This window comes from Telopea speciosissima, chromosome 9 (genome assembly GCF_018873765.1).
Source record: "Telopea speciosissima isolate NSW1024214 ecotype Mountain lineage chromosome 9, Tspe_v1, whole genome shotgun sequence".
Lineage (NCBI taxonomy): Eukaryota > Viridiplantae > Streptophyta > Magnoliopsida > Proteales > Proteaceae > Telopea > Telopea speciosissima.
The window spans coordinates 13,297,587-13,318,970 of NC_057924.1; the positions used below are offsets into that span (position 1 = coordinate 13,297,587).

The 21,384-nt window shown below is 41.3% G+C and overlaps 2 protein-coding genes and 1 pseudogene across 3 annotated transcripts; all 3 read left to right on the top strand.

Annotated features, from left to right (window-relative positions):
* Positions 1-1,717: 1,717 nt before the first annotated feature.
* Positions 1,718-3,534, top strand: LOC122638654 (annotated as a pseudogene).
* Positions 3,535-4,418: 884 nt separating this feature from the next.
* LOC122639697 (pentatricopeptide repeat-containing protein At5g66500, mitochondrial-like) lies at positions 4,419-6,087 on the top strand. The gene has a single exon (XM_043832600.1). It carries the CDS (start codon positions 4,458-4,460, stop codon positions 6,084-6,086), a length of 1,629 nt encoding a protein of 542 aa, XP_043688535.1. The 5' UTR covers positions 4,419-4,457; the 3' UTR covers position 6,087.
* Positions 6,088-10,507: 4,420 nt separating this feature from the next.
* LOC122639698 lies at positions 10,508-12,660 on the top strand. 2 transcript variants are annotated; one of them, XM_043832601.1, is made up of 4 exons: positions 10,512-11,713; positions 11,838-12,101; positions 12,197-12,316; positions 12,428-12,660. In XM_043832601.1, exons 1-4 carry the CDS (start codon positions 10,598-10,600, stop codon positions 12,476-12,478), a joined length of 1,551 nt encoding a protein of 516 aa, XP_043688536.1. In that variant the 5' UTR covers positions 10,512-10,597; the 3' UTR covers positions 12,479-12,660. The 2 variants fall into 2 exon arrangements, with proteins under 2 accessions (XP_043688537.1, XP_043688536.1); XM_043832602.1 differs by lacking the exons at positions 12,197-12,316; positions 12,428-12,660 and having other exon boundaries at positions 10,508-11,754; positions 11,797-11,987.
* Positions 12,661-21,384: the final 8,724 nt, after the last annotated feature.

Genomic DNA, 21,384 nt, shown 5'->3' on the forward strand with positions numbered 1-21,384 from the left:
ATATTGGATGCATCATAGGGGTACGTGTATTTTACCCTTGTTTTTTTGATGAAAAATGACACCCTTATTTGATAGGTTTGGGAATGGCTTGCTAGGTCATGACCCGTCAAATTTGGGGACTAGTCTCAAGTATGTGGCCCACCATGTGTAGAAATTTTGCTCGACTTTTAAAAGGTTTGTTCTTATATATGTTTCAAAAATTTTCTAAAACTTACACAATTGTGTATGCTTAGATATGTTTTAAAATTTCTTTGGTTTCTTCATGTGAAGGATAACAGATGGGAGGATGGAGCTTCCGTCCTTTCTAAATGAAATATCAACACCTGACATGTGTAACATGGTTTGAGGTATCGGTAATACTGTCCGATTTTGAGGGTGATCGATACCGAACCTTTATCCCCTAAAGTTCTTTGCCCGGTACAATTCCTACAGTTTTCTAACAAGGGGGGCGAAATGATCATTCCAACCCCTGACCGAACACACTGCCTGGATGGGGTCCACCCCCTATTGTTAGAGGACTATAAGAATCGTACCAGACAGGGAATCATAGACGATAAAAATTCAACCGATACCCGATCCGATGTCATGCACTAAAACCATGAGACCAAGACGAGTAAGAAGTTCAAGGAAAATGCAAAGATCCGTATCAAACACGTTTAATACATGTTTTCCGTATAAATCGTTTAAAAAAACGTTTCTTTATTTAAGAAAAAAAAATCGTATATTCGTATTCGCAACCCGTAACCGCCAAAACCCTTTCCCTGACCTCTGCTTGGTCTCTGCCGGAAACTCCCAAAACCCTTGCGACTTGCATCATTGTCGCCGTCTCCGTCTCCGCTTGCCGTCGCCAGCATTGTTTCAGCCTTCGCCGGACTCCCTGGCAACCCCTCTCAGTGAGGTTACTCTCTCTCTCTCTCCCTGAATTTCCCTTCCTGTTTCTGGTTGTGCAGGTTCTGCGGATAATGTTTGGTTTTCAATTGTTTAGCCTATGGGATACAGAAAGATCAGATTTTGTTTCGTTTTTTTTTTTTTTTTTTTTTAAAACTAAGATTCTTGTATACTGAGTATTGCTTGTATGATGAGATTTTTGTTTGGCCTATTAGTTTTCAGAGTATTGCGTGTATACTGCTTGTATGGCTTGTATACTAAGATTTTTGTTTGGCCTATGGGTTTTGAGATTATTGCTTGTATACTGAGATATTTGGCCTATGGGTTTTCAGGGTATCATGCTAGGCTTAGGATTCAGTTAATCTGCTTCTCTTCTTATTCATGCAGGCCTGTACATTTCATGTCATTAAGGCTGCATTTGGTAACACTCTCTGGAAGTGATTTCATTGATTTCTTGCTCACCCCAAGCATATTGTGAGCAGAATTGTGTTTGGCACATTGGTCTGTTTTTTTCTGTTTACAGAGAGCAATTCCAGTTCAAAAAGTACTCAGTGAGCACATTTGACAGAGCAAAAAATTAATGCTTTTACTGTGCCCCAGCATTTTTTTAAAAAGCGCCCTCTCTCCCATCGTCTTCCCCAATAGCGCCTCCCTGTTACAACTCTCGCTTGACTGATTCTTCATTGCCTCTGTATGCCCCATTGGGACTCAGGTTGTGGTGGGAAATCTTCATTGCCTCTGTATGGGAGATCCTTAGCGCCTGTAAGGTGATGGCTGTCAGAATTATCTTCTCACGAAATAGGAGCCTATATCTTTCCTCTTTTAACCTCTTTATTCCCAAATCACCAAAATCCATAGAATTGGTCTGTATATTATCTCAGCTTGTGCTTCAGATTTGGCAGCCCCTGCTTTTCGCTTTAGATTATCCCTGTTTCAGAGATTTTCTTCACAAACAATAGGATTGGATCCAAACATATCATCAGCAGAGGACGTGAATGAAATTTGCAGGATGCTGAGTGATTTCCGTAGCCTACATCACAACATAGAATCTGCACTTGCTTGTTTCTCAGGAAAGATTTCAACTGATTTGGTTGAGCAAGTATTGAAAAGGTGTAAGAATCTTAGTTTCTCTGCGCACAGGTTCTTTATGTGGCCTAAAAAATTGCCGGGTTTCATTCATAGCATAGAGAGCCACCACATTCTAGTTGATATTCTTGGCAGTAGTTAACAATTTGCTCTGATTTGGGATGTTCTTTCTGAGATGAAAGATAGAGGTCATGAAATCAAACCCAAAATTTTCTGGATTGTCTTTCGAGCTTATTGCAGAGTTGATTTGCCATTGGATGCCATCCGTGCTTACAAGAAAATGCAAGATTTTGGTCCTAAACCGAGCATTGATGATCTTGACAAGCTGCTCTTCATGCTTTGTAAGCGGAAGCATGCCCAAGAATTCTTCAATGATGTTAAATACAAATCCACACCAAGTGAGAAAACTTACAACATTTTGATGAGGGGTTGGGGTGAAATTGGCGACTCTACGGAGGCTTGGAAACTGTTTGATGAAATGCTTGAGCGGAAATATCCTATAGATGCAACTGCCTACAACACTTTGTTGGAGTGCTTGTGCCCAAATGGAAAGACAGAAGAGGCATATAAGCTCTTTAGGGAAATGGGGTCTCATGGCTTTCAGCCAGATGCTTGTAGTTACGCTATCTTCATTCATGCTTATTGCGAAGCCAATGATACTCATTCGGCCTTGCGGGTTCTCGATAGGATGAGAAGGTACAACTTGGCACCGAATGTGTTTACTTATAACTGTATTATCAAACTATTTTGTAAGAATGGTTGCGTGGAAGATGCTTATCTGTTGCTAGATGAAATGTTTGAGAAGTGAAACCAGATGCATGGAGTTACAATGCAATCCTTGCATTCCATTGTGATCATTGTGAAGTTAATCAGGATTAATAGAATGGATATAGACTCTTGTTTGCCAGATTCTCATACGTACAATATGGTGCTCAAAATGCTGATCAGGGTCGGAAGGGTTGATCGGGCAACAGAAGTTTGGGAGAGTATGGAGAGGAGGGGTTTCTACCCTTCAGTTTCAACATATTCTGTCATGATTCATGGATATTGTAAGAAGAAGCATGGACTTGAAGATGCATGTAGATACTTTGAGATGATGATTGATGAAGGGATTCCACCATCTCTTAGTACATGCGATTTGTTGAGAGACCGTCTCTTACAATTAGGATTATGGGAGAAGACACAGATACTGGCCGAAAAAATGTGGCAAAGCACATTATGTTCAATTCAGGAGCTATCAAGCACAATGGAAAGCAATAAGGCTACTGCAAGATTGAGATAATTTGGAAGTGAAAATCAATGTGTTTGACCTATTGAGATTGTGTGTAAACTAGATGTTTGCATAACAATCTTTTCAATGAGTAAATTTTTTAGGCTATAGTTGGATATCTCTCAAGAAGGCTCGTCATTTTTTTGTGCTATGCCCTGCCCCTAACACTCTGTATTGCTTTTGTTTTGGCCAAGCTCTTTCTGGCATGGATTTAGTACATGGTATAGGCTTCTATATGCATGGTTCATTTAAATGCCCCATTGTTTTATATTTAATATTTGATCTGGATATTTGGTCTAAGTGCAGTATTTGGTACTATGTATGGAAGTACACCACCCATGTGTTCATGCCGAAATGGATGCATGGTTATGAGGATGGCACAGACGGAAAAAAAAATTTGGGTGTTATTTTTATACATGTCTAGCAGTAGAGGATCATGCGTAGTCATTTATTTGGGTTGATGAGTACAAGCACGGATTACATGCAGACCACGACATCCATGTATGTCCTATGTGAGGCCTCTTAGTCTAGTTATTAGTGATGTGTCCATGCTTTATGTTGTTTCTTGTTGCATAATCATCTTATTCACATGAGTTCTTATTTTAACATGCATTGTTATTCACATGACTACCCGAATTTTATGATCTAATTTCAAATTAAAACAGCTGACCCCATTTAGTTGGGATAAGGCTATGTTGTTGCTGTTGTAATTTCAAATTAAAACTAAAGACATGGACAATATTGTAACTTCATTATGTACTTTTATGAAGCATTTTTCATAATTATTACCAGTATTCTTAGTCCAGTAGTGCGATATGTGACAATGTCAAATTTTTTTTTTTAAATATGGTAATTATATAAGTGAGATGTTACGGTGGCATTTTCGTAATTATGCCCTCTATCATTGGTCCAATGGTGCTATATTAGAGGTAACGGCAAATTTAATAAATATAGACGAGTGTTGGAAGTGATTCCATTAAAGTGCCTATCAAACGCCGTTCTATTTTCTTTCTATTCCAGAAACACTTTTTCACCAAGTTACCACAATGCTAATCTACTCCCTATAATTACTCTATACGAGTAGAATCAGGAAAAAGTACTTATGTACCAAAAGTTCTTTCTGAGAGCAGAATTGCTACCAAACACAGTCTAAGGACACTAGTGTTCAACTAATGTACTTCTCCTCTCTCATTCATGCAGGCCTGTAGATTTCATGTTAAGGTCACATCTCGGCTCCTCACATGGGACTTCCTTGAAAATTTTGATTTCAAGCAACAGTTTCCTACAGCGAGAAGGCATTGTTCATGCAAATCACTTGTTTGATGAAACCGTGGACAGAGACTTGTTCTCCCTAAATGCTCTCCTCAGTGCCCATGTTCGCAAGGGCCATGCTCAAGATGCATGGCTTCTCTTCCATCAGATGCACTGCATGCACCTCAACCTCAATGCTTACACTTTCACGTCCATTCTTGGTGCATCCTCAGCTCTTTCAGATGTGAAGGGAGGCCAACAGGTCTATGCCTTGGTCATAAAAACTGGTTCAGAATCTGAAACTGTTACAAAAACTGCCTTGGTTGACATGTACTCCAAGTGCGGCCTCTTGGGTGATTCGGTTCGTGTCTTTGAAGAGGCAAAGTCCAAGGATGCCAGTGCATGGAATACCATGATTTCAGGCTTCCTCCTCTATGGCCTTGCTTGGAATGCCCTTAAAGCTTTTGGAGCAATGTGGAAGAGTGGGATTCAGTTTACCAGCTTCACACTATGCTCTGTTCTGAAAGCGTGTGCCTCTCTGAATGCTCTTCAACAGGGAAAGCAGGTTCATGCTTTGGTGATTGTTATGGGTAATGATTTGCTTGTTCTTGGTACTGTTCTCATTGATTTCTATTCCAACTGTGGATTATTTGGGGAAGCCATGAAAGTCTTCTGCCATTTGAATTGCAGGAGAGACAATGTTATCCTTAATTCCTTGCTTTCTGGGTGCATTCGAAATCAGAAGTTCGATGAGGTGTTTATGCTTATCAGACAGATGAAACCAAATTGCATTGCTTTTACTTGTGTTCTTGCTGCTTGCTCAGAGAAATCAGATTTATCAACTGGAAGGCAGGTACACTGTTTGGCACTACGTCTTGGATTTGAGTTTGATACCCAGTTATGCAATGCTTTGTTGGATATGTATGCAAAATGTGGAAAAATATCTGTTTCTCATTTTCTGTTTGATCGAATCCCTTCTAAAAGCGTGGTTTCTTGGACCAGCATCATAGATGCATACGGAAGTAATGGACATGGGGTTGAAGCTTTTGAGTTGTTCAAAGAGATGGAGGAGCAGAGTAGTATTTCACCCAATCCTGTGACATTTCTTGCTATTCTATCTGCTTGTGGGCATTGTGGACTGGTGGAACAAGGACAAGAATGTTTTCTTCTGATGAAGGAGAAATATGGGTTTGATCTGGGTCCAGAGCATTATGCTTGCTTCATTGACCTTTTAGGTCGGGCAAGTCGGATTGATGAAGCCTGGGGTCACTTACATGATATGGGTGAGAGGGGCACTAAGCCTACAGGTGAAGTATGGGCAGCCTTATTGAATACTTGTAGAACTAATTTAGATATCAAGAGGGGTGAATTTGCAGCAAAACGGCTACTTGAGCTACAGCCAGAGAAGCCTGGAAATTATATTTTGCTTTCGAACTTCTATTCTGCCATTGGGAGATGGGATGTTGTGGAGGAATTGAGGGGTATGATGAGGGAAAGAAGATTGAGGAAGGAGGTGGGGAGTAGCTGGATCACTGTTGAATGCCATGATAAAAATATTGATTGCAATGGAATGGCAAAAAAGTTTATCTAAATGTGGTGTAGGCTTCATCTGAACCTCATCATCTTTGTACATGAATCACTGTATTGGTAAGCTTTTGGATCTTAAGCTCATTATAAGTTAATCATTTGAATGTTACACAAGCTTTTGGGTCTCTAAGAATCTTGGTAGTTGTCCTACACTCCTACGTCCAAATTTTAGAGGAAAGTAAGTAAATTTTGTCATTGATCTCTTGGTTTTTAGTTTATGAATCTCTCTGCTTGGAATTCTTGCTTAGCCCATTTGAAAACCCTTCACATAGTGGTAAACCACTTACCAAATCTGTCATATTTCTTCCATGGAATTAAAATCTGTGTGAGAAATAAAGAGAAGTAAAAAAATCCCTTGTATGTGGAATGCTGGATTCAGGATTTTTTTTTGAAAGTAATGAAGCCAAGTTGAAGCTTTGCAGTCTCTCACTGGTTGACCTTAATCACCCTGAGTGCCTGCATCTGGTGTTTCACTATCATGCTCTGCATCAGTTGATTCATCATCATCCAGAACATTTGGTATATTCATGAGCCTCTCAAAAAACTTAATCTCAAACATCGCTTCTATTGCATTTGTGCCTTCACAGTAGCATCCCGCAACCTGTACCCCTTTGATCCATCTGCGTAGTTAAGAAAAATATACTGCTTGGACTTTGATCCAACTTAGTTCTCCACACATAAGCATCCCAATTGAAAAAATGGAGACTGGAGCCCTATTGGATCGACTATATTTAGGGGTATCAATTTGGCCCGGCAAACCCAAGCCCGCCCTGAGCCCAGACCCTAGGCCTGTCTGGTTTTTCAATCTACAAGGCGGGCTTGGGTTAACCTTTTTCCTGGCCTTGGCAGGGCCGGGTTGGGCTTGGGCTGACTTTAACATTGTTAGTCTTAAACTAACAAAATGGGGGCATGTGTTAAACTTTTAAGAAACTCAAGGATACATGCAATTTCTCAAAGTTAAGGGGTGTTTTTATAATTAGGTGATACCTTAGGGGAGGTACATGAAAATTTCCCAAAAGTAAAAGATCTTTTATGTTAAATATTACATGTAATGTAGGATTAACCCATTTGGGGGATATCAATCAGGGAAAAGCGTTAAAAGATAACTATTTTTTAGGGAAAAAAAGGATTTTAGGTAGGTATCAAAATTCAAAACTCATAATGCGTGAAATCAATTTTTTAATGCTATGAAATCATATATGTACAATTATTACCAAAAAAAAATCATATATGTACAATCGGATTTTTAGGTGGGTATCGAAGGAACGGACTATACCACGTTACAAAGTCAATACCAGATCTGATTCGTGCAACCGCATCAGTATCGCTCAAATATTGGGATCAAGGTTAAGCAATACCTATACAGATTTGGCCGATACGGATGATCCGGTACTGATACCTCAAACCATGTTATAATGTCTACTTTGTGGAAAGGAGGCAATTTTCCTTCACCAATGGTCAAGGGAGACAAGGGGTTCGGATTAGGGTTGCAACAGGGGTCAGGTTGGGCCAGGCTTTATAGAACCCTAGCCCAACCTTGAATCCCCTTAGCTGGGCCCAGGCCTGACCCGACCTTGACTCAGGCCCTGAAAAATCCAACCCTAACCCGCCCTTAGGGTCGGGCCGGGCCGGGCTGACCCTGATTGGCCTTGATCATTGGGAGGAAGAAGGAAATGGGCCGGGGAGAAAATTATCGATTTTACGTAAAATAACACTATTATAAATGTAGGGAAAAAAGTTTTCTGTCCGAGAGTGTGGCCTACGCCAGCACTCCTATAAGTCTATCTCTCTCCTCCCCATGTGAAAAGACACCTCTGCCCCCTTGTTTTAAGGAGGAGAGAGATAGACACATGGGAGTGCTGGCGTAGGCCACACTCCCGTACAGAAAACTGCTTCCCATAAATGTATTATATCACTTCTTATCTTCATATATAATATATTATATAACAAAATGTTGTTTACATTTAAAGTGTATACTATATATATTATATCAATATATATTTTATAATATAACTTAAAACAAGGTAGGGCCGGGCTGGGCTAGGCTTAGCCCGAGGCCTCAACCTTGGCCCGACCCGACCCGACCCTGACTCAAGGCCAGAAATTTTTAGCCCTGACCCGTTCTCAGGACCAAATATCTCAGCCCAGACCCTGTTCAGGCTCAGGGTGGGCCAGGGTGGGTTCAGGCCGAGAAGGCCAAACTTGTACCCCTAGTTCGGATGGTGTGCATTATCGACTTTATGCTACAAAGGCAAAACATTTATGACTATTGATGGGTGTACGAACTTGCAATGAACCTAGATCGAAGGATTTAGTTCACAGTGCTTTATCCTCAAGATTCTGATATATTTTTTTTGTTATTATTTTACCCTCTGCTTTATTTACCATAGATCCAGTATCAGTCGATACGGCGAATCCGATCCTAGATTTGACTGTATTGGAGAAAATGTTTAAATTAGGTTCCGTTTGATTGCAAGGGGATTTAAAGGAAAAGGAAGGGAAGGGAAGGGAAGGGAAGAGAAATTTTGCAAACCTAAAAAATGAATTTTTGTAATCATTACCCATGTGATTGTATAAACTACTTAAATTTCTTACCATATCCAGTAAAGATATATTTTACACGTAATATTTATTTTATATTTTAAACCAAAGGGAAATGGATGCAAAGTAAAGTGAATTTTAATAACCAAATATGAAATGATTTGGAGTTTGATATATTGTCACATGGTGTCATATGGGATAATGATTAAAAAGGATTTTTTTTTAAATATGAAAATTTCACTTCCCTTCCCTTTAATCCCCTTGCAACCAAACAGAGCCTCAAATAATAGACCCAGTAACTAATCTATCCAATAATTGCCAGAAAATCTTGAACTTCTTGACTTTTATGAAGATCATGTGGCAGGATTGAGAAGAGGAGATAGAGAAAAGAGAACCAAGGCTCGTATGAGATGGGTTTAGTTTATATGATAGTAAATAAACAATAGGATACACAAAATAAACAAGAAGGATGAAACACTTCTTTATAAATATTCTTTGACCAATGATCTGTCCTTGAATTTGCTAAAGATTTGAATTAAATAACACTACAATAACGAATCGGATATTAAAAAAAAAATTACACCAACTAACCAGATCTTGACAGAAAAGTTTTTGATTAATTCTACTTCGAATTCATCGCCTTATTTTAGAGTTGAAATTAAAATAAATTTCATGCTGATAATATAGAGACCGTTTCTTACACCTTTTACATTCTCTCTCTTTTTTAACATTCTATCTCCCTCAATGAAAAATGCTTTGTACATTTTGTTTGAGGAGGGGTGGGTTGGGGAGGAGTTTTCGAAGGGGAGTGTTAGGTACTTTAGTAGTTGTGTTGTAGAATTCTTTTTGTGAGAGAATTTTTTAAACAAACAGCAGAGGAAGCACACTAATGAAGAGCATTGAAACAGTTTCGCACATAGAGGGGCACAGAGGTGCTAGTGTACCCTCAGCCACCAGCTAGAGAGAGATGGGGAGAGGTGTTATTCATTACCTAACAGTCTAAGCCTTATTTCATTCTTTCACTACAATCCCATGGGTGGGCTGATGGGCCAAGGTTATATCAGTATTGGTGTCTGTATAAGTCTTGGCTGATATTGATACCTTATCGGCCCAGTATCGGATGTAATTTCAAAACTAATCCACTTTTTTACCGATACATCCGATCTGTATCAGCGTTACCAGTACATATCCGCCGATACTTGAGTTTAAATGGACAAGCTCATTTGATGGGCTTAGGCCCAAAAGTTGAAATGTGGGCTTCTTTGCTCGGGCTGGAAAATCTGGTTTACCGACACCGACGACCGTTGAGCTACCTTCTGGACGTTTACACTTTCCAATACTTATCCAAAACACAGTTGGAGGAATCGTAACGGAATCCTCTTGGCATCTCCTTTCAATAATTTTTGCAAATTAAAATATTCAAAACGAAAATCTGTTAAAAAAAGAGTCGTTTTATTTCAGTTCCCTTCCCTCGTTCGTTAGTCATTTCTTTCTGCTCTTCTCCGCTAAAAAGAGTTCTTTAGTGATTCCTTTTACTGTAAGAAATCGAGATGGCTATGGCAGATTCTTGTTCATATATCGTTCTTCTGGGGTTTCGTGAGTTAATTTCGGGAATAGGGCCGCGAATTCGAGGGTTAGCTGAGGGCTTTACTATATGTTCTTCTGGTAGTTGTCGATTTAGGGGTTTCTAAGTGTTTTCAGATTTCAAGAATTTGGGGTTTTCTGAGCTTTTTTTGATCATCTCTGTTGGTTTATTTCTGGTTGTAGCTGGAGGTGAGAGGAAAAGTATGAAGTCAATTGTTGAATTGAACTCTTTCGATTCGTCTTCCTGATCCATTTGATTTAGGGTTCCTGGACTATAAGTTTTCAAGTTTCCTTTTTTGCTTCTTTCTTGGTTTCTGATAAGGGTTACTTGATTCTTGGTTCTTCAAGATCATTTCTGGGTGTTTGAATTCAAGAGCGGGAATATTTTGAATGGCGGGAAAACAAGAATTAGGGTTTGTGAAGGCTTCAAGTGTGAGAGAACTGGCTAACAAAATCACGCTTCGGAAAGTGCGATCCCAAGGCCACGAGTACGTCGAGCTGAGGGAAGACGGAAAACGCGACATCTTCTTCTGCATTCTGTGCTTCTCTCCGTGTTACAGCGAGGATACCTTGTTTGACCATCTCAACGGAACCCTCCATAAAAAAAGGTACACTGCTGCAGAAGTTACTCTTTTGCTTCCAAATCGATGGCCTTTCAATGATGGGGTATTTTTCTTTCATAATTCCTCTGAGCAAGATAAACAACTACTTATTTCGAGTCAATACAAAGATGGGCTATTGCTTTCTCACAAAAACTATAATCTTAATAATGGTAAGAATTCGAGTTCTTCCGAGGATAATCTGAGACGTGTTTCGAGGGGCAATGGTACTAATTTGAATCCTGATGGTAGGAATTACAATCTTTCTATACCTGGTGTTGTTATTAGAGATGAGATTTCTGTTCTAGAGGTGAGTTTTAACGGGTTTGGAGATATTTCTGCAAGAATCTGTGAAGGTGAGGGGTTCTCAAACTGGATTCATAGAATATGGTGTGCTTGGCTGGGGAAAGAGAGGGAAGAAGATCTAGGTGACATGGTTTGGGATCATGACTTTGCTGTCATCACTTTCCCTTACACTTGTGATCTAGGTAGAAGTGGTATATATGATAATTTTAGCACGTCGCCCCGTTCTAGTTCTCATACAGATACTGAGATAATATGTGAAGGCCCTAGAAAGAAAAGAAAAAAATCAGCCTGTTCTGGTGCTCAGACAGAGATTGAGACAGTTGAAGGCCCTAGAAAGAAGAGAAAAAAGTCGTTCTCTGACCCAGAGGATATCAGCAAATCTTTAATCAATCAATGTGGTTCTTCTCGGAATGGCTCTGTTGTTTCATCTAGTTCAACTTCAGACAAGATTCTTAGGCGGGAGATAAGACAGCAAGAGCGGGCAGCAGCTGAAAGAATGTGTGATGTCTGTCAACGGAAAATGCTACCAGGGAAGGATATGGCAACCTTGTTAAATATGAAGACGGGTAGACTGGCTTGCAGCAGTAGAAATGTGAATGGGGTAAGTTTATTTCCTGAGCTGTTATTTTGCCTCATGGTGATCTATGTGCATAAGTAATCTGCCTGAACATCAGAGGCTTTTATCCATTCCTTTGATCCCTTCCAACCCCTCGCTTTTGTTGTAGGCATTCCATGTATTCCACACTTCCTGTCTTATACACTGGATTCTTATCTGTGAGTTTGAAATCTGGAAAAATCAATCATCCAATTTGGAAACGACATGTAAACCTGGGAGAGAGAGCAGATCCAAATGCAGTGAAACTGAAACAGAAGATGGAAAGAAAACTCCAAGAGTACCAATTTCTTCTGTATTTTGCCCTGAATGCCAAGGTACAGGTATAAACATTGAAGGAGATCAACTGCAACAACCAACTGTCCCTGTTTCTCAGGTTTGCATATCACAAACCAGATGCCCACTGTATTTGGGTTTTTCTTTATTCATATCCATTATGTTCATTCGTCAAGGGTCTTTTTTTTGTTTCAGATGTTCAGTCACAAGTTACAAACGAGTGATAAACACAGGGCATGGATGAGAAGCCCTGAGATATTGCAGAATTGCTCTACTGGTCTTTGCTTCCCCTCCCAGTCTGAAGAAATGATTAAGGTTGCTTGATTAGGCTTTCTACTTTCCTTCTTTGTTATTTTGTAGTTTACAATACGATGGGGTTTTCCGGATTGTATTAACCGTGCTTCTTATGATCATTCTTTGTTGCAGGAAAAAGTTTTACCTCTGAAGTTCCTTCATTTCTATAAAGCTGATGTATAGAGCTTGGTACAAAGTTCCTCAAGACCCTATAAGGCTTCAATGTATACTTAGCATGTAATTCTTCCTCACAAGTAGCAGGAAAACGGGTCACCTTACTCACAAGTAGCTAGTAAGCAGCATATGTAGTTTACTTGGAGCATGTCTTCACCAACCTTCCTACTTGTATGTCCATTTATTCTCCATGAACTGCTAACCTCAGGTAGCATGTAGAAGTGTAGAACTGAGTCCTGTAACATTAGAGTCTCTTGCAGTGTCTTGTGGGCTTTGTGGCTTTCATCGAATGCTTCTCAAGGCTTATAACTTGATTCATCTTTCAGTATACTTTCTCCGTGCAACCAACATTGTATATTCCAGTGTCGGTGTAGATTACTGAAACAATCATTGTAAATGGAATTGGCGTTTGATGGTATGTTTGATTCATTAATGTTGTGGTTACTTTTTTTCATATTTATTTTGCCCTTGTTTTCTCTATATCATTACGATTTTAAGTTTTTAACGATGTTTCCAAAGACAACCCACTATTTTCTTCACTCCATTCATTGTTGTTCATTTATTGTTGTAAAGTGCACAATGTTGGTTAAGTAAATAATAGAACCATATTGAACAGATAAGGAAACCTAAGGAATATATGTATATTGTTACTATGTTAGGGTTGTTCCTGTCCCCAGCTCTTGATTTCATAAGTTTAAACCAATTGCTTTTGTAAACCCCCTCAATGACCTGCAGAAGATATGGGCTAATGGTTTTATTTTTCGTCGCCTATCCTTCTTTCCCTTTGTGGGTAATGGGTCAACAGTGCACATTACCAGCTGAGCAAACAGGCATTTTGCGTAATAGAGTGATGGAGCACTTTTGAGTTAATGCTTAAGGGGCGAAACTCAGATATACGCACAAATGATCAAGGGTGGACCTTGGTGCAATGGTTAAGGTTGCTCCATTTTGACCAAGTGGTCATTGGTTCGAGACTCTAGAAACAGCATCTCCTCAAAGTGGGGTTTAAGACTTGTAATATTGCCCCAAGAGCTGTGAATCTGTGATGGTGTGTAATGGTAGAGTTGCTATAAAAGATATTCTTGTAATGTATAGAGTATGAGAATGCCCTGATGATTATTACATTGTGAATCTGGAGGCCATCTAGATATCTAATGGCTCTCAAGTCAGGAGAAAATTGTAGGGAAAATTACAAGATTACTCAAAATTGGGTTTGGAGAGATTTACCAAACTACCTGTTACACCATATTTTCCACTGTAAATCATGAACGTACACGTGGACTCACCAGAAGATGAGATTTGGAAGGCACGCCAACAAAGTCCCATGTGCCTAACAGCTATGCAGGGATGGCGGTTAGAGATCCCCTCGAAAGAAAACTCCCACGTGGACCGGGAATCCCGGAGACAAAGGGGGACCATATCCCGAACAGAAGTACCAAAAAAACCGTGCGACAAGGGAAGACCACGGCTAACGAAGAAGGGACTACTGCAGATCCCCACCAACTATATAAATACAGGGCAAGCCCCTCATGGGGAGAGGTCAATTTGGTCTGTAATAATCGAGAAAGAGAATGTTATATTTGAGGGTCACTTTTCTATCTTTCTGCGGTTCCATTATTCTCCACACTTTTCAATCTACTGTAACAATTTAAGAACTGTGTTTGTAACGAGGATTCTCTCCGGTAGAAATTCTTGTACAACATTTGGCGCCGTCTGTGGGAACAGGAGATAGAAACCTGCAAAGATCCCACCATGACAAACACAAGAAATCAGGCAAGGGTCACACGATCCATCGCCGCCGCTGCTCCTGCTCCTATTCCCCCTCCGGGACCTTCAGTCGCCGGTCTGGGAGGAGCTCCACCAGCAATTTTCCATCAAGAAGTGCTAAATCATATCTCAGAAGATCCGGAGCCGTCGCATTTAGCTGAATCGCAGTCAAGATTTCCAAGAAATCCACCACGTTATGTGTCGGTGGAGCAATTCAACGCAATGCAAACTCACTGGGATGATAAGATCGAACAAATGTTGGAAATGCAACGCGGTCTTCTGCAGGGGATTCCTGTACCCCCACCTCCATTGTTGAACAGAGAAAGATCTTATTCTCCAGAACTCAGCGAAAACCACAGCAACGCAAATAATATTCGACGGAAGAACAGAGAGATACCAGGAGCCGCCAAGAATCAGGATTCACATATGACAAAGATTGAGCAAGCCTTAAACGATAAAGTCTTGGAACTCCAAAATCAACTGCAAGAAGTCATAAAGGGAAAGAACCTGGCCTCAATCCACAATTTCCACTTCACAACAGATCTAGCATTTACCGATGAGGTGCGGTCTGAACCTCTCCCAAAAGGGTTCAAGATTCCAACTATGGAACAATACACCGGCATTACCGATCCGGAAGATCACCTGGAAACTTTCAAATCCCTCCTGTTCTTCCAAGGCGCGTTAGACGCTATAATGTGTAGAGCCTTCCCCTCCACTCTGAAAGGGACAGCGCGTCAATGGTTTTCCCGTCTTCCGCCAAGATCTCTCTCTAATTTTACTGACGTAGGCCAGGCCTTCCTAGCTCACTTTGTGAACAACAAGGTACACAAGAAGACGACCACAAATCTTTTAGCTATAAAGCAACAGCCGGAAGAGTCCATCAGAAGTTTTCTTACAAGATTTAACAAAGAAGCCCTGCAGGTCCAAAACTTGGATCCAATGGTGAAGTTTCAAGCCCTGCGAAGTGGAGTCAGAGATATCGAGTTGAAAAAATCATTAATCATGGACGAACTAGGAGATATGTATGAATTGTTCTCGAGGTGTAAAAAGTATATCAACCTAGCTAAAGTACTTGCGGCAGAGAGAGAAGATAAAACTGAGAAGAAAACCCAAGGGATGAAGGAAGAAATCCCCCAAGAATCCGGCGTGAAGCGCAATCGAGATGATGAGGATAGAAAGAAAAGGAGAGATGATAGGAAAGCTTAGGTTCCTAGGGCCATAGATCGAGAATCTGAGCCAAAGTATACGGCCCTGACTCACCCTCGAGAACATATTTTGAACGAGATCAAAGATCAGGCCACACTAAGCTGGCCAGCCAAAATGGTTAAGCCAGCACATGAGCGCAACAAGAATAAGTACTGCCGATTTCACCAAGATCACGGTCACGATACCGAGGAATGTAGACAATTAAAAGACGAGATTGAGGCGTTTATCCAGAGGGGACATCTTGGCCGATTCGTCAAGAAAGAGACGAATGACCGAAGGACGGATTACCAAACTCGAAAACCCGAGAGAAGGCGAAGGTCACCACCCAAGGCCGATAAAGAAGAAGTTTCCTGAGGTAAAGGCCACATTGAGAATGCACCATTAAGAGAGATCATCACCATATTTGGTGGACCTGGCTTTGGGGGAGAAAGCTCAAACTCCTGAAAACAACATACGCGGAATGTGCTGCAAACCGAGACTATACTTAAGAAGAGGAAAACTAGCTACCCAATAACCTTCTCTGATGAAGACCTGGCAGATATACAAACGCCCCATAACGATGCTCTTGTGATCAAGATGGTGATCGCCAACTGCACGGTAGGGTGGATCTTGGTGGACAATTGGAGTTCAGTAGATATCCTATATTATGAGGCCTTTGAAAAGATGCTCCTGAAATCCGAGATGCTGAAAAGAGTGGAATCCCCTCTATGGGTTCAATGGAGCCCCAGTCCAGGTTGAAGGATTGATTGAGCTGCTGGTCACAGTGGGGACAGAACCAAAGCTCTCTACCGTGATGATGAACTTTTTGGTGGTAAAGGTGAATTCAGTGCATAACGGGATATTGGGACGCCCTGGTCTCAACGCTCTATAAGTAGTGGTTTCAACTCCCCATTTAGTCATGAAGTTCCCAATCGATCATGGGATTGGGGAGTGTCGAGGAAGTCAGGTGACGGCTCGTCGTTGCTATGAAGGATATATGAGGGCCAGGGGGAAGGAGCCGCAAATGAATCTAATCCATTTGGATGATAATCGAGATATCAAAGAGCCAGAAAGAAGTGAACCAGCTGAGGACCTGGCATTAGTGGAGATAGTAGAGGGAGATGCTACACGCCTTGGCCAGATAGGCGCCAACCTGACCGGTGAAAGGAGAACCGACCTCATAAACTTCCTGAGAACTAACGCGGATGTGTTCACTTGGTCTGCCGCTAACATGCCGGGGATAGACAGAAAAATAGCAGAACACAAACTTAGTGTCTACCCTAACGCTAAACCAGTATTCCAGAAGAGACGAACCTTTGTGCCAGAATGACAAGAGAAAGTGATTGAAGAAGTAACCAAGCTACTTGATGCAGGATTTATCGAGGAAGCCATCTACCCGGAATGGCTCTCAAATATTGTAATGGTCCCTAAGTCCAATGGCAAGTGGTGAATGTGTATTGATTTTACCGATTTGAATAAAGCTTGTCCTAAAGACTACTATCCTTTGCCTCGCATTGATTTATTGATAGACGCCACAGCAGGCCATGAAATGCTTTCTTTTATGGATGCATATTCGGGGTATAATCAGATCGGGATGTATGAGCCCGATATATTGAAAACTTCATTCATCGCGGGTAGAGATACATATTGTTACATCCGCATGCCCTTTGGACTAAAGAATGCAGGAGCCTCCTACCAACGCTTAGTAAATTACCTTTTTAGGCACCAAATTGGTCGAAACATGGAAGTTTATGTAGATGATATGCTTGTGAAAAGACTGAAAGCACGAGATCACATTACAGATCTAAGTGAGGCATTCCAAGTCCTAAGAGAAAGCAAGATGAGGTTAAACCCGACCAAGTGCGCTTTTGGAGTCACAATTGAAAAATTCCTTGGTTTCATGGTCTCAAGAAGAGGAATCGAAGCAAATTCGACCAAGATTAAGGCTATACTGGAGATGCATCCACCAGGAAGAGTCAAAGAGTTGCAAGAACTTACAGGAAGAATTGCGGCGCTCGAAAGATTTATCTCAACCTCGGGGAACAGATGTCTTCCCTTCTTCAAGACTCTCAAGAATCGAGCGAAAGAGCGGGGAACTAAAGGGCTCAAGCTTACCTTTGAATGGACTGAGGAATGCCAGATAGCCTTTATTGAACTAAAAAGATATTTGGCACAACCACCTCTTTTAGCCAGACCTGAACCGGAGGACATACTGCAGCTATATCTGGCTATCTCCGCGATTGCAATTAGAGCCGTTCTGGTCAAAGAAGACGGACGAACTTAGAAACCGATATATTATGTCAACAAAGTCCTCCTGAATACTGAAACTAGATATAGCAGTGTGGAGAAGTATACATACGCATTGGTTATGGCGGCTAGAAAATTAAGGCCCTATTTTCAAGCTTATACCATTGAGGTGCTTACCAATCAGCCTTTGAAGAAGATATTGGCTAAGACAGACCACTCAGGAAGACTAGTGGCGTGGAGCATAGAGTTAGGGGAATTTAACATCCATTACAAGCCTCGAACTGCAATTAAAGCTCAGTCATTGGCGGATTTTGTGGTAGAATGTACGCTTCCTGATGAGGAAATCGCTACCATCGCAGAACCCGAGGAGACAACGAAAGAATGGACGCTATATGTAGACGGCTCATCCAGCGCGCAAGGCTGTGGGGCAAGTTTGATATTAACCAGCCCCGAGGGATTTATTGTGCAATACGCACTAAGATTCAAATTCCAGACCACTAATAATGGGGCAGAATACGAAGCTTTAATTGCAGGATTGAAGCTAGCCCAAAGTCTAATGGTGAAGCGTATTACTGTACACAGTGACTCTCAGCTGATAGTTAATCAAGTCAAAGGGGGATATGATGCTAAAGAAACACGAATGGCCCAATATTTGAGAAAGGTTCAAGACTTGATGACGAACTTCAATCGTTTCGAGATATTACAAATACCTCGAGCACAAAATACATCAGCAGATGCCCTCTCAAGACTTGCCACCTCAGATTTTCAAGATTTGAGCAGAACCGTGTATCTGGATATACTAACCTCCCCGAGCATAGCACAATCCGAAGAAGTATTACCGGTGGAGATAGAACCTTGTTGGATGGACCCATTAATTAATTACCTCTAGGGGGGCATATTGCCCACCGATAAAGAAGAAGCCAAGAAAGTCAGGATGAGGGCCGCCCGATATATAATGATAGAAGGGACATTATATAAGAAGGCATTTGCAATGCCGTATCTATAATGTCTCCGACCATCGGAAGCAGAATATGTGCTTCGGAAGATACACACAAGCATTTGTGGACAACACTTGGGGGGCACTTGGGGGCATAGCACTAGCCCACAAGGTCATTAGACAACAATACTTTTGGCCATATCTCCGAAAAGAAGCATTAAATTTTGTTCGCAAGTGCCTAAAATGTCAGAAACTTGCACCGATCGTTCGTCAGCCAGCTACCGAGCTCACTTCCATATCTAGTCCTTTACCCTTTGTACAGTGGGGAATGGATATTTTGGGGCCATTTCCTACAGCGTCGGGGGGCAGACAGTTTGTGGTAGTAGTTGTAGATTATTTTACAAAGGGGGTGGAAGTAGAGACCTTAGCTACCATTTTCGCAGCAAAAATTTGGAAATTCTTCCTTCACTCTGTTATCTATCGATATGGGATACCGAGGATTCTTATTACCGACAACGAAAAGTAGTTCGAGCAAAAATTTAAATAATTCAGTGATCAGTATGAGATTCAGCTAAGAAAGACTTCGGTAGCACATCCCCAATCGAATGGATTGACAGAGCCAGTAAACAAAATATTGCTAGATGGGATAAAGAAAAAGTTGGAAAGCGCAAAAGGGTTATGAGTGGAAGAACTACCCAATATTCTGTGGGCATACCGAACAACTATAAGATTAAGCACGGGAGAAACACCCTTTATGCTCACATATGGTATAGAAACCGTACTTCCAATGGAAATCGGAGAAATTTCGTTTAGAGTCCAGTCATATAACCCCGAGGACAACGATGAACAGTTGAGGGCAAACCTGGATCTATTAGAAGAAATCCGAGAGTCAGCACGGTTAAAGAATGCGATGCATCAACAGCGCACAGCGCGTCATTACAACAAGAAGCTGAAGAGTAGAAAGTTTCATCCAGGGGATTTGGTATTTCGCAAGGTTGAAGCCTCAGATCCGATATTAGTGGGAAAGCTATCACCAAATTGGGAAGGACCGTATAGATTCTTCAAACGAGTAGCTCCTGGGGCGTATCATTTGGAAACCTTAGAAGGGACATGCATACCTTGGTCTTGGAATGTTGAAAACTTACGAAAATTTTATCAGTAAAAGGTCAGCTTACTGACGATGTTAAACTACAACTTTTGTAAATCTGTCATGATTCTCAATGGAATAAAATGAAATACAAGTCGACAATGAGCATACAAAGTTTCCTACGAATGGTGAGCTGAGGAGCATGACATGATCAGTGGGCATAATTGTCTCCAAAAGAAATGATGGTCATCCGACCATAATGGTGAGTTGTATCATAGGGGCGCTTCCCCAAAGAAATGATGGTCATCCTACCATAATGGTGAGTTGCACCATAGGGGCGCTTCCCTAAAGAAATGAGGGTCATCCGACCATAATGGTGAGTTGCACCATAGGGGCGCTTCCCAAAAGAAATGAGGGTCATCCGACCATAATGGTGAGTTGCACCATAGGGGGGCTTCCCAAAAGAAATGAGGGTCATCCGACCATAATGGTGAGTTGCACCATAGGGGGTCTTCCCCAAAGAAATGATGGTCATCCGACCATAATGGTGAGTTGCACCATAGGGGCGCTTCCCCAAAGAAATAATGGTCATCTGATCATCATGGTGAGTTACACCATAGGGGCGCTTCCCCAAAGAAATGATGGTCATTCGACCATAATGGTGAGTTGCATCATAGGGACGTTTCCCCAAGGAGATAATGGTCATCATGGCGAATCGCATCATAGAAGCACTACTAAAAAAAAAAAACCAAGGAAAGGCAAGAATCGCAGAAGTGCTGCTGCAAGACCGACGTGAGATAAGATAGAGTATCAACCATAAAGGACATCAGTGAAAATAAGAGTTTGCTTCGAAGAAAAGGAGGGGCATACAAAGAAAGCAGAATAAAGTAAAGCAATCTCTTTTATTCAATGCAATATTACAAGTATGAATTTACAAGCTCCATGAAAAAAGCCATTACATTCCTTGAACATTAGAGCGCAACTAAGATCATAAATACAGTTCATCTCGGAAGCAAACCCATCGAGGCAAAAAACTTGGCCACTGCAGTGCACAATCACACCGCCAGGAGAATATGTATAGGGGGAACCTGTGCAGAAAAGAACCGAGGAAGATCGAACATCAATAGTCCGAGCAGAAGAAATATATATTCACCTCGGTGATCAATACCAAGCTCGGTGCTGGACAAATGGCTCCAGCTGCTCCAGACACCCCCTGAGAATCCAAAGAAGACAACATCGCTAAGAGCGATCCACTCCCGAGCATGGTGAAGGAAACCAAAATACCCCTGTTCCTACTCCCCTCAAACCAGTGATGGAAAGAAACCAAAAAATCCTGGGAGAAAACAAAGGCATTTAGGGTCCTTCAGGAGCTTGCGAGATCCACGCCATCGATCACCAAATATGTTAACAGTGAAGATCGACCGCGAGAAGTCTTCTAAGGATTCTCTACCCCTCCAGAACACCCTTCCTTCTTCGAAAAGAAAGAGAAAGGGAGATATCTCAGAGAGGTACCACCACAGCCTGACGAATCAAAAGACGTTGCATGTCGATTGAAGATCGAAGTTGTGATGAAAAATGTCGATTGAAGATTGAAGCCGAAAGGAAAACTTCTGTAAGGTAAGAATCCTAGGGTTTTATGTCCTTCATGAGGGGGAAAACGTCCATGATCAAGATGGTACTGAAGATATAGAA